Raw genomic sequence first — 11,918 nt, 5'->3', positions numbered from 1 at the left:
TTTACTTAAACTAAAGTTAATGTCTGGAAACCAAATGTGTCTTTGGATAACCGCAATGCCGAAGATGACCGTGAAGACGATATCATAGCATTGTTCGACCCAAAAAAAATGTTTGCAGTCATACAAAAAAACAAAGTACTGGAAAGAACCCAGTCAGCTCCAAAATAATATTATACTATTTGGTCAATATGGCTGTTGTGCTATGCCAATACAGGCTCAGAAATATTCAGCAATGCCCACATTTGGAGAAAATTTAAATTCCCCCTTCTTTTCTATATACAAAAATATACTATTAGAAAAGAAAAAGAAATAATAATGATAATGTAGGACAAAACTATTTTTATATATACTAGTGAGTTTGGGAAGTCTTCACTTAAAGCTAATGGAACCATTTCATCGCAAAAGAATATTCTAAAAAAACAGGGAAAATTGTATTGCACCTTTAATGTTTGCCTTTCCTTAGCTAGTTATCCATTATTCTAACAAACACTTGTTTAAACCTCTTCTTTTTTAAATTCTCAACATGTGGCAACAGCTAGTCATCAATAAAGTCGGTTGTTGCTTAAGTATTTCTTTGGTTTACAAAGATTTTTAAGCATTTGAGAAAATTATACTTTTATTTGTTACAACATGTTATAAAACATCTACTTTCTTTCAAATCACTTGATCTGAAAGTAACTGAGGTACATCATATCTAACATATTTCATTGTTTAACTTTTTGATAGTCATATATCATACTGTAATCAGATACTGCTATAATTTAGGACTACGATGATTTTAGTGGTACAGATATAGACAACAAGTCATATGCTGCTACAACTCTATCTTTTCCCATCACGGAAGCTGCTTCATCATATAATATCTGTACAGTTTCTTGGTTCTGTAAATAAAACATGTGATGACATTGTCTTGTTTAAACTAGCATAGATAACAAGGAAACTTATTTGTAATATATTTAAACATTTTGTTTTTACTTTTTGGAAACAAACTCATTGACAATAATTCAAAATTCTCTTATTTTCATATCAATGAAGATGGTGTAGTTTTATGTAATATAGCTTCTTTACCATACAATACAAACATAGAATATGTCTTTTTTATGAACATGTGGACTTGTATATATACTGGTATCCAATCAATATTCCATAAACAGATTTTTATCTAATATGTAATATTCAAAGTGGTGTTTTTATTACAAAATATAATATCCAATATTGATTATGTGTGTCCAATTTCTAGTATTTTTACCAATTTCAAATGTAAATCATTTTAGAATTTTAATTTGTATCAGAGATATATTGACTCTTTAAGCTGCCATACAAAGAAACAAGATGATGTAAAGTACATGTGTCGGTCACCTAGATCCAAGAGCATCTTCATCGATAGTCCCTCTCCAAAATTGAAGACTGCAATATAATTCATGACTATGATCTGCTTCTTGCAAATTTTGTTTTGCTGATAATTGTTTTTTTAAAGTTTCACTCTATCGTCTATAGTTTTTGTCCAAAAAGCGAAAATGTGTAGCCATCATCAGTTAAGAGCAAAACACTTATATAAAACAATTCACAACTTCATCTATGCTAACCTATTTTTATTTCTGTTTTTTAGAAAAACAAAGTATATGGGATATCCATCTATGTATTGCTAATCAAATTTGCTGTTTTGAGTTTCTATCAATTTAAATAATTTTTGAGATAATAGGCAACACATAAGTTGGTAAAAGCCATAAGTACAAGTCAAAAACTCCTTTATAGAGTTGACTGAAGATCTTGATCATTTGTTTTATTTGTCTTACTGATTAGTTTTGCTTTTATATGTTTCTGTTTAACTATAAATTTTTCAGAATAATAGGTGTGAATGAATACTAATCGGTCGTATTTATCATTTAATGGCCATAACTCCTATAATCAGTAGGTAGATTTCCAAATTTTGATCATTTCTGCCTTATCAGATTTTCTTTATCCTAAGCAAGTTAAGATTGTCTCTATCTTGAGCATTATTTTTAAGATAGCAGTCAAAACTTGCATTTTACTCAATGTTCTATGTTTAGCCATGTCAGCAATTTTGATACCAGGTAAGTTATTGGACACATTTCAAAAACTAAAAAAAATGATTTCATAGAAGATTTTTGTAAAAATTTACAGACAAGGATAATGATAATGATGGGCTACAACGCTAAGTGATAGAAAAGCTCACAAAGCCCTTTGGGTAAGGTGAGCTAAAAAGGAAGAAATGTACTCACCTCAGTATCTGTGCAATTGATAGGTTTATACCTCTGACTATAATGTGTCAACACCAGCTTCTCAACATCTAATCGTTGGGCAATATCTGCTGCCATTTCTGATAAAAACAAATTTGTTACATCCGTGTACTCATTTATATATTGTATAATGGAATATAATGACTATAAGTTTTTGAAGTCTTCTATGGTGGAGATGTCTACTTCAGTATCAAGATACTATGACAATTATGTAATTTTTCTAACAAAACATTTACTTTAAACAATAGAGACCGATTTGGGTTTGGTCAAATCTTGTTTTTCTTTTCTTTATAAAAAAAGTGTTTTAATTGATTTTTTCGTTTACAAAACTGAAGCATCTTCTTGATAACAATTTCTTTATTTCTATTTCATAAACAACAGGTTAGCTTAATCTCCAAGCAGCTCTATTTTATAAAAAGATACCTATATGACACACTATCCAGATTCTTATGCTTGAGACGAAAAAATAAACCCTCTCAAACAGGATATATGAATGGAAAGATATTCACTTTTCAGTAGCAAATATCAAGTGCATCATTAGAAATAGAACATTTTAAACATAATTTGTAAAAAAGACCAACAAACGTAGACATAATATAAACAGGTTAGTCCACAAGGTAGAAGTATATAATAAGATAATATTATGCCTCCATATCCAGACTAATTATTCTGATACAAGCTGGTTAAATGCTTACACAAGTCTACATATGCAATTGAAACGAGATACACATGCTTCCTTAATCTAGAGATATAATGTTTATATATCTGTCAAATTAATTTCATGTCAAAAGACCACTTCTTATTAAATTATGAATTCCATGAGGGCAAGTGTTTCATTTGTTTTAATAGTCTGAATCACACAAAAGAAAGTTGAAAATATTTGCTGATGTCAAAACTCTCTAAGATCACAGTAAAGAATTTAATTTCTATTCATTTTGAATGTCAGTTCAATAATTATATAATTAAATTCATTAAAAGCAACAACAAAAAAATTAAAATTGTATCTAATCTCAAAATAAAACACGACGCAGACAACAGTCAATAAAATTAAGGAATAATGTTACCACATTTTTAAGCATTATATTGTAACTGTTTTCATTGATTATTAGTAATGAGACTGTGATATGATTGGCAATAAGTCAGCTATCCACCAAAATTCAGAGGACAAAGTAGTGAGTACCGGACAGTTTTCCGCATTAAACAAGAGCAAATCCATACAGTACTCTTGTAGTAAGCTAATTAAGGTCACAGGGTAGCAAAATGTGTAGGCTTCGGTGGCCAAGTGGCCCAATCAGTTCATTTTTAATTATCACTAGCATTTCAAAGCTTGTAAGATCTAACTCTTATTGTTGTGAGGTGCGTTTTAGCTTTCAACTCGTATCTTATTTGACAAGGACCGTAATATTTACCACAGATTGAATGTTTTCACAGAAACACCAGCTTCCTACATCAATAACAATTGCTGTCATGACATAAAGAATCCATATATTTTAACTGTTAATCCCGCAAAGTGGAAAGGGATTAATATAAGTTGAAAAACTTGTTTCCCAATCCACTATAAATAAATATGTTTAAACTAACTGTTAATCCTACAATTTATTTCCGAATTACCTTCAAAAGGATATTGACAAATCTTACCTGGTGTTGAGTGACCATTTTGTATAGCAGTATCTTTACAACTATTTTGTAATGTTGCCTCATGTACTAAAATATCTGCATTTTGTCCAACTTTAAGAAGCTCCTCTGACCAGCAGGTATCACCACATATAATTACTTTTCTTCCTGGTCTTGGTGGTCCAACAACATCTCTGGGAGAAATCTTAACGAGAATTACATGTATCTCAGCTTAAAGGTTCATGCATACATTTGACTTCAGTCAAAAGTTAGTCATAACTCTAGATGAAGGTTCATTCATTTCTTCGTTGTTCATTAACTGTTCATGCAATATTTCTCTATTCTTCATTTATTTTGACCATAAGTATCTATTCTTTATATATCATCATATTGAAATTCTCTATCCTGAATTCAGTTTGCTTATTTTTCTCTATTTAATTATTGCCCGTTACTGAGTAACTCAGCACTTTTTACCTATTATTATCTATTCTTTAAAACTCAGCAAGACCCTCATACAACATCAAATCAATTTTATTGAATATACCTCTTCTATGAAATACATGTAGTTTAAATTGTAAGTTTCTACTTTTTCAGTGCAGATGCTATTATTTTACAGAAAAACCTTTAGTGCAAAAGTTAAGGTTCTACCTTTTTGTGGGTGTGTTTGGTACCATTTTTTCCATTGCTCACAATAATGGAATACCAAGTTTGCCCATAAGCAATCTATTAATTGCTGCTGCAATTTTGGCCTTTGAACAAATGACCCCCAAACCAATAAACACTTTAAAAAGCTTTTTATATGAAAAAGTATAACAAATCAATAGTATGTACCAGTAATGTCAAAACGCATTCTTAATTAAAAGCACCTGGTGACTGTTCCAGTGAATCACTGACCTTCTTAATGAATTAAAAGTGATGCACTATTCATATAAAGTGTTGAAGGTTATCAGCTACCAGAAAGATTTCTGTTATTCGTCGGAGGTTAAATTTTATTCGATCATTTAAATATCTGGTGGAAATTTCAAGTTACATCAAACTTCCTTCAACTGAATAGGTATGCTATGGTAAACAATTAACCAAATGTTACTGGCTTGGTAAACATCGATAACATAACAAGAATTTGGCTTCGCTTGTGACTTCATTTAAAGCATTGTACATAGTAGCCATGCAGTCTTGTAGTTAAAGATAATGATTTGCCAAAAAATCAAGTTTTTTGAATGATAGAATTAACCAAACATTCCATTTCATTCAACTGATTTCTTAAACACAATGTTTAATTTATAATTGGTATTTTAATCATGCAATATGATTAAATTTTACTTTTGAAAAAAGAAGCTTTTTTAACATTGATAAAATATTTCGAAAATATATGTACCATTTACCTTTTCTCCAGATGGTGCTGTGATTTTCTCCCCTGCTTTTATTTTAGAATATAATGGACCTGGAGGTACACCTTTAGCCTTTAATTTAGCTGCATCTAACCTGTCATAATTATACAGTTTCAGTATAATATGGTATATTTTCTCAGACATCTGAGCTTTCCTTTTTTACTATACTGATTGAAATCTACAGTAATACTAAGTACATCTAGACTATTGAGATAAAACTAATAAATTATTGCAGATTATAAAATGAAAATATATAATTTATCACTAATTTGTGTATTTTCTTTTGATTCTTTGTAAGATGATTTTTCAAATCATGCTATTTGCCAGAAACAGAAATTATCGATATTATATAAAGGATGTTAGTAAGTGTATATTTTTTCTTAGTTGAGAGAAAGAAAATGTTTGACGTCATGAAAATAAGATAGTGATGTTGCCTATGAAAACAGCGATAAACAGATAATCATTGGTCTTTCCAACTGTAGGCATTTTCGGCTAAATCTCAACTAATGGCCATTAGATGAGTTTGTAGCTGATAAATACCCTCGTGTTTAAGATGCCCTCTACAAAGTATAATTATACGTAGAAATTATACCAAACTATATTAATTAAATGCTGATTTGAAGGTTTGCAGAATGAAATAATTGTTTTTGTATGAACTTCCTGATCTCATTAACACATTCGGTTATCATTTGAACCTAATTATTTTTGTTATTCAATAGGGAGTATGGTGTTAATTGAATATATCTGTAAGTCTATATAAAGTTTATTCACATATTTTCTTGCCCTGTACAATTTAAAGGTTGACATATCGAGTAGACACTGAGATGAGTAAAGCCTTTTTAACAGATTTTTGTTCTTATGTTGACCAGTTACACCACTGTCCAAGGTAAGGACTGAGTGTTCAAAATGTTTAACCCCGACATATTTGTATGTTGCTGTCAAAAGTTTTGATCCACCCCTTCGTGTTTGTTGCTCTATTTCTTATTTGTTTTTGGTGCATGACTTTGTACATAAATTATGCCATCATTTTTCTTGTTTGAATTGTTTTACATTTTTATTTCAGGCCCTTTTGAAGCTGACTATGCTTTGTTCATCGTTGAAGGCCATATTATGACCTATAATTGTTAATTTCTATGTCATTTAGTCTCTTGTGAAGAGTTTTCACATTGGCAATCAAACTACATCTTGTTCTTTATACTTGGTCTATTGTTGTAGACCGTGTGTTAACCTCTCTAGTACAGATTTAGAGTTTGATATATTCAAAAGACAGCTAACTATTAAGGACCATATGTTGATCTTTCATGAGTAGATATTTCACATTTTACATTAAAAGATGTGGTCAAAAGAAAATACAATAGATTAGAACCATTTCAATATGTTCATGCACAAGTTCACATCTTACAAATTCTAATTTTCATTTTGACAGATATTTTTCTTTCAAAAATAATTCAAAGATGCATTGATGGATAGTGTATAAATGCCATACTTTCCAGCTATTGGTTTCTCTTGTATTACAAATGCAAACGATGGAATTCTATGTTTCAACCAAACTGCCTTTACTCCAATTTTATTGTCATCATATCTAAATAAAAAGTCAAACCAGAATAAATATATAATGAGTTGGCTACGTTTCTTGACGTACGAAAATTACAAAATTTAAACTAGATACTCTGAAACTTATTCAGCATAAGTTTCAAATGAGTTTGACTGAAATGAATACAGCAGTTTCAAAGGAGAAAACTTTAAAGTAAGCAAACACAATAAACAAATTATGAAAAATGTCTTAAAAAGGCAATAACTCCTAAAGAGGTCAGTCGACAGTTTTTATTATATATAAACCTATTGTAGGTCTTACTTTATTGAACATATTTGCTGCTTACCGTTTATCTTTATCAATAATAATATTCAAGACAATTACTGAAAAATGCAAAATTTCATTAAAATCTTCAATTTAGAGGCAATTATATAAAAAAAAACCAGGTACTTGATTTTGTTGCTGCATTTTATCCTTCGTTCTATTTTTAGCCATGTCGGCCAATTTTTTGGGGGAAACAGAACATAAACACAAGCTTTATTCTAGATAACATAAGAATTATTCAGCCTAAATTTTATTTAAATTTGGTTAGGTATTTTCAGGAGCAGTTTTTTTTATAATTATGAAACATAATATCAAAATTGTGTGAAATTGTCCTTAAAGGGCAATAACTCTTTAAGAGGTCATTTATCAATTTTGGCCATGTGAAAGTTATTCATAGATCTCACTTTGCTTTTTGCTGTTAATGTTTTTATCGTTATCTGTAATCACTAGTAATATATTCAACATTATAATCAAAAACTGCAAAATTTCCTTAAAATTACCAGTTAAGTGGCAGCACCCCAACAAAGGGAAAAGTGCTGGTACAACTTTACCTAATGCACATTTTTATTGCAAGTCAGAATTGGTTGGAATTTGTTCAGGAGTTTCCGTTGGAAAGTGAGCTAAAACCCAAGTTAATTCAAGAATGACTGGATCCTAAATGGTTTTTTTTTTCAATCTAAATTTCTTATTCGTACTTCTACAAAAAAAAACCCACTAAAATCTTTGTAAGCAGACATAAAGTAATTAAACAAGATATCATTTGTGTTTGAAACAAATCAATAAATTATCTCCCTCGCGAGTTTCATTGCGTCGTGGTCACTTGATTTTTGCAAAGATTGTTGTGTAAAAGTGTTGATATTTTTTTGAGCTTGGCAAATAAAATTTTTGAAAATCAAAACATTCCAATTTGTTCAAGCAGGATTAACTTTAGTGAAACAGGACTCAAGAGAACTTTCATAATATTGATGAAAATTGACTAAAATCATTTAATGAATTTAGTCATTAGATATAAACTAATGTGACTTGAGAAATAAATAAACAAATTATCACAATGTTTAACGTTACTTTTCTAATTTACTTGCAATAGTAGACAACTTACAGTTCCCAAACTTTGTCTCTGTCACATTCTATAACTAAACCTGGTCTTTCATTTGGATGTAAGACATCATCACAAGATAGGTTGACATCCCATGTCTAAAAGTAAGAATTTAAATCTAATTCATTCACATCAGGGGTTGAAGTCATATAACTTTACTCAGTGCTCGGAGCACAAAAATCATGCTCGAAACAAGAAATCTAACATTTTGATGGGTTAATTTTGGAGTACGAGTACAAAAAACTGACTTTAAAGTTTTATGACTTCAAGGCCTGGCCTTTTAGTTATAATACTTTGCTCAGTATTAGGCGTACAGAATTTGTTCTCAAAACACCTAATTCATTATATGAATGGTTCATTTCCTAGTTTGAGAAGGATATCTGTACTGGAAAGTTTTATCACCATAGTTTTAATGTAAATAAAAGTTATATCACTTATTTAATGAGTATAGGTTCTTTTATTTATGTAAGATTTAAAATATTCATGTTTAAACGTGATATTTCATATATTTATACTTGCCATGTTTGATTTTATATTATTTTGAATAAACAAAGACCTTCACTTGGAACATATGCATTAACAGAAATGGAAATGAGCTACTTTTTTTTTACTTTAGCTTTGAAAAATACCAGCAAATAATTTGGTTTCATAACCACCCCTCCCAAACATTATTTTAAAGAGTGAGTATGTACAATGTAGCACAGTAGGCAAATCTTTTTTTCTCATATTTAGATGTTTTATCTATAAACTAGTAAAGTCTTTTATTTACAACTCTATATTTAAGGATGTTTTCAATTACCAATTGGACATCTTTCATTGTCTTTTTTTTTTTTACATCTTTTAAATTACAATTTCACAATTAAATCAGTATACTACTTAATTGAAAGGAAGAAGTCGAATAACCCTTTATCTACATGTTATTTTAGACCTATTAGAAAAAGCCTTAACATGTATATTCAAAGACGCGTCTGACAGAAACCGTTTTTTTTTTATATAATCAAAGGTGGCTTATATCAAAAGATAAATGGGGAATAAGTCCAAAAAGGGATACAAATAAAGAACGATATAAGTGACAATACCCAAATTTGTACTTTATCTGAGTTTTGTGGTTGTTATTAGCATTGTGTATAAGTTTCATAACTTTGAAAGGTTGAGGCAAACTTGCTTAACAGATCAGAAACGACAAGTTCAGCAATGTTTCAATTTGTACATGAACATAACTCTAGAAAATTAAAAGTGAGGCAACCAAAATTGATCTGTGTTTTGTGTTTGAAAGTTGCCCATAAGTTTCATAACATTTGTTTGAGGCAAACTAAAGTAAGAAAAAGGAAACGAAAAATTCAGCAAATTCAGCAATATTAACAAACTTTTGTAAAAGGGCATTACTCGAGAATGGTAAACATGATTTTACCCTTACCTTATCCTTAACCCTACAATTCTAATAACTATAGCCAAAACCCTAGTTAAAACCTTCATTGTAAAAGTTTTGTCTTAAGATGTTCAAAAAAGTTATTTCATTATCCTAAGGAATTCCCTATGGCAGCTTTTATTATTTCGATCCTATTTCTAAATCTAATCTCAACCCTAACCATTACCCTAATTGTAAGGCTGAGTGTTTGTAATTCGATAAGGCTGTTCAAAGCTGTCCTTTAAGGCTCATTAGGCAAATCCTTTTGAAGCCCTTACTCAATGTTAATGCTATTTCAAATTCATCTTTTCCCTATCCCTAACCCTAGCCATAACCCTAATTGTAAGGCTGAGTGTTTGTAATTCAACAAAGGCTGTTCAAAGGTGTCAATTAAGGCTCCTTAGGCAAATCCTATTGAAACCCATGCTAAATTTCATCTTTACCCTATCACTAACCCTAGCCATAACCCTAATTGTAATGCTGAGTGATCAGTATTGATTAAGGCTGATCTAATTTGTCAATTAAGTAGGCAAACCAATTTTAATTCTATTTCTTAATTTCATCTTAACCCTAACCATAACTCTAACACTAGCCCTAACCCTAGTTGTAATAATGAAGGTTTGTGTTTTGAATAAAGCTGTTCGAATGTGTTGATCAAGTTTTCTAAGGCAAACCCTATTGCAGCTCCTAATAAATATAATCATATTTCGTAATTTCCTCTTAACCCTATACCTAACTCTAACACTAGCCCTAACCCTATTTGTAATAATTAAGGCTTGTGTTTTGAATATGGCTGTTCGAATGTGTTGATTTAGTTTTCGTAGGCAAACAATATTGCAGTCCCTAATCAATTTTTATCCGATATCTAAATTTCAATTTAACCTAAACATATTTCTTAATTTCATCTCAACCATATACTTAACTCTAGCACTACCCCTAACCCTTATTGTAATGCTGAGTGTTTGTGTTTTGACTCAGGCCTTTCAGGCCTATTCCAACCCTTCATCAATTTTAATCAATTTTAATCCTATTTCTCAATTTCATCTTAACAATAACTCTAACCCTAACCCTAACCCTAATCCTAATTGTTATGCTGAGTGTTTGTATTTTGACACAGGCCTTTCGAATGTGTCAATTCGGTATCCTCAGGCGAACCGTGTTACAGCCCTTAATCAATTTTAATCCTATTCCTAATTCATCTTAACCGTAACCCTAAGCCTAACCCTAACCTTAACCCTAATTGTTATGCTGAGTGTTTGAGTTTTGACTAAGGCCTTTCCAATGTGTCAATTGAGTATCTTTAGGCAAACCGTACCAGCCCTTAATGAATTTTAATCCTATTTCTCAATTTCATCTTAACCCTAACCCTAAGCCTAACCCTAACCCTAATTGAAATGCTGAATGTTTGAGTTTTGACTAAGGCCTTTCCAATGTGTCAATTAAGTATCCTTAGGCAAATTGTACTCCAGCCCTTAATCAATTTTGATCCTATTTCTAAATTTCATCTTAACCCTAACCCTAACCCTACCCTTAACACTAGCCCTACCTTTAATTGTAATGATGAGTGTTTGAATTTTGACTAAAGCCTTTCCAATGTGTCAATAAAGTATCTTTAGGCAAACCGTATTCCATCCTTTAATCAATTTTAACCCTATTTCTCAATTTCATCCTAACCCTAACCCTAACCCTAGCCCTAACCCAATCTAATTAAAAACCGATCTCTCATCGCTCTTGTTTCTGATATGTCGCGTGGGAGATCTAACGAAACCGGCTTTGAGGTCACATGTGAGTGAACTAAAAGTCATGAATTTATAAAGATATGCAAATGAGTTGACGACCTATTAATAAGCCAATGAAAAAAGTTTATGAATTATTATGACTGACGACTTCGTCGTAAATAAAATGAGTTACATCCCTTTGCCTTACGTTAAACTTCCAAGATCGTGGAAGACTCAATTTCATTGGTCGAAAAAGACACACCTACGAGGTCACTCACATGTGACCTCAAAGCGGGTTTCGTTAGATCTCCCACGCGACATATTAGAAACAAGAGCGATGAGAGATCGGTTTTTAATTAGATTGGCCCTAACCCTAATTGTAATGCTGGGTGTTTGTGTTTTGACTCAGGCCTTTCGAATGTGTCAATTCGGTATCCTTAGGCGAACCCTATTCCAGCCCCTAATCAATTATACTCCTATTTCTAAATTTCATCGTAACCCTAACCTTAACCCTAGCCCTAACCCTAATTGTAATGCTGAGTGTTCGAACTTTCACTCAAGTCTTTCGCAAGTGT

General features: G+C 31.1%; 1 protein-coding gene across 2 annotated transcripts in view; it reads right to left on the bottom strand.

Moving 5' to 3' along the window:
• Nucleotides 1-598: 598 nt before the first annotated feature.
• Nucleotides 599-11,918, bottom strand: part of LOC139511833 (zinc phosphodiesterase ELAC protein 1-like) — a 64,044-nt gene continuing 52,724 nt past the window's right edge. For both annotated transcript variants that reach the window (XM_071298944.1, XM_071298942.1), the window contains exons 5-10: nucleotides 8,221-8,315; nucleotides 6,750-6,845; nucleotides 5,258-5,357; nucleotides 3,900-4,080; nucleotides 2,244-2,341; nucleotides 599-881 (exon numbers count right to left, since the gene is read on the bottom strand). In XM_071298944.1, coding sequence (XP_071155045.1) covers nucleotides 768-881; nucleotides 2,244-2,341; nucleotides 3,900-4,080; nucleotides 5,258-5,357; nucleotides 6,750-6,845; nucleotides 8,221-8,315 — 684 coding nt within the window. In that variant the 3' untranslated portion in view covers nucleotides 599-767. The remainder of the gene's footprint in view (nucleotides 882-2,243; nucleotides 2,342-3,899; nucleotides 4,081-5,257; nucleotides 5,358-6,749; nucleotides 6,846-8,220; nucleotides 8,316-11,918) is intronic.

The sequence above is a fragment of the Mytilus edulis genome, chromosome 2 (genome assembly GCF_963676685.1).
Source record: "Mytilus edulis chromosome 2, xbMytEdul2.2, whole genome shotgun sequence".
Taxonomy (NCBI): domain Eukaryota; kingdom Metazoa; phylum Mollusca; class Bivalvia; order Mytilida; family Mytilidae; genus Mytilus; species Mytilus edulis.
The sequence above is the reverse complement of the archived record's forward strand: the minus strand, read 5'-3'. Positions and strand labels throughout refer to the sequence as shown.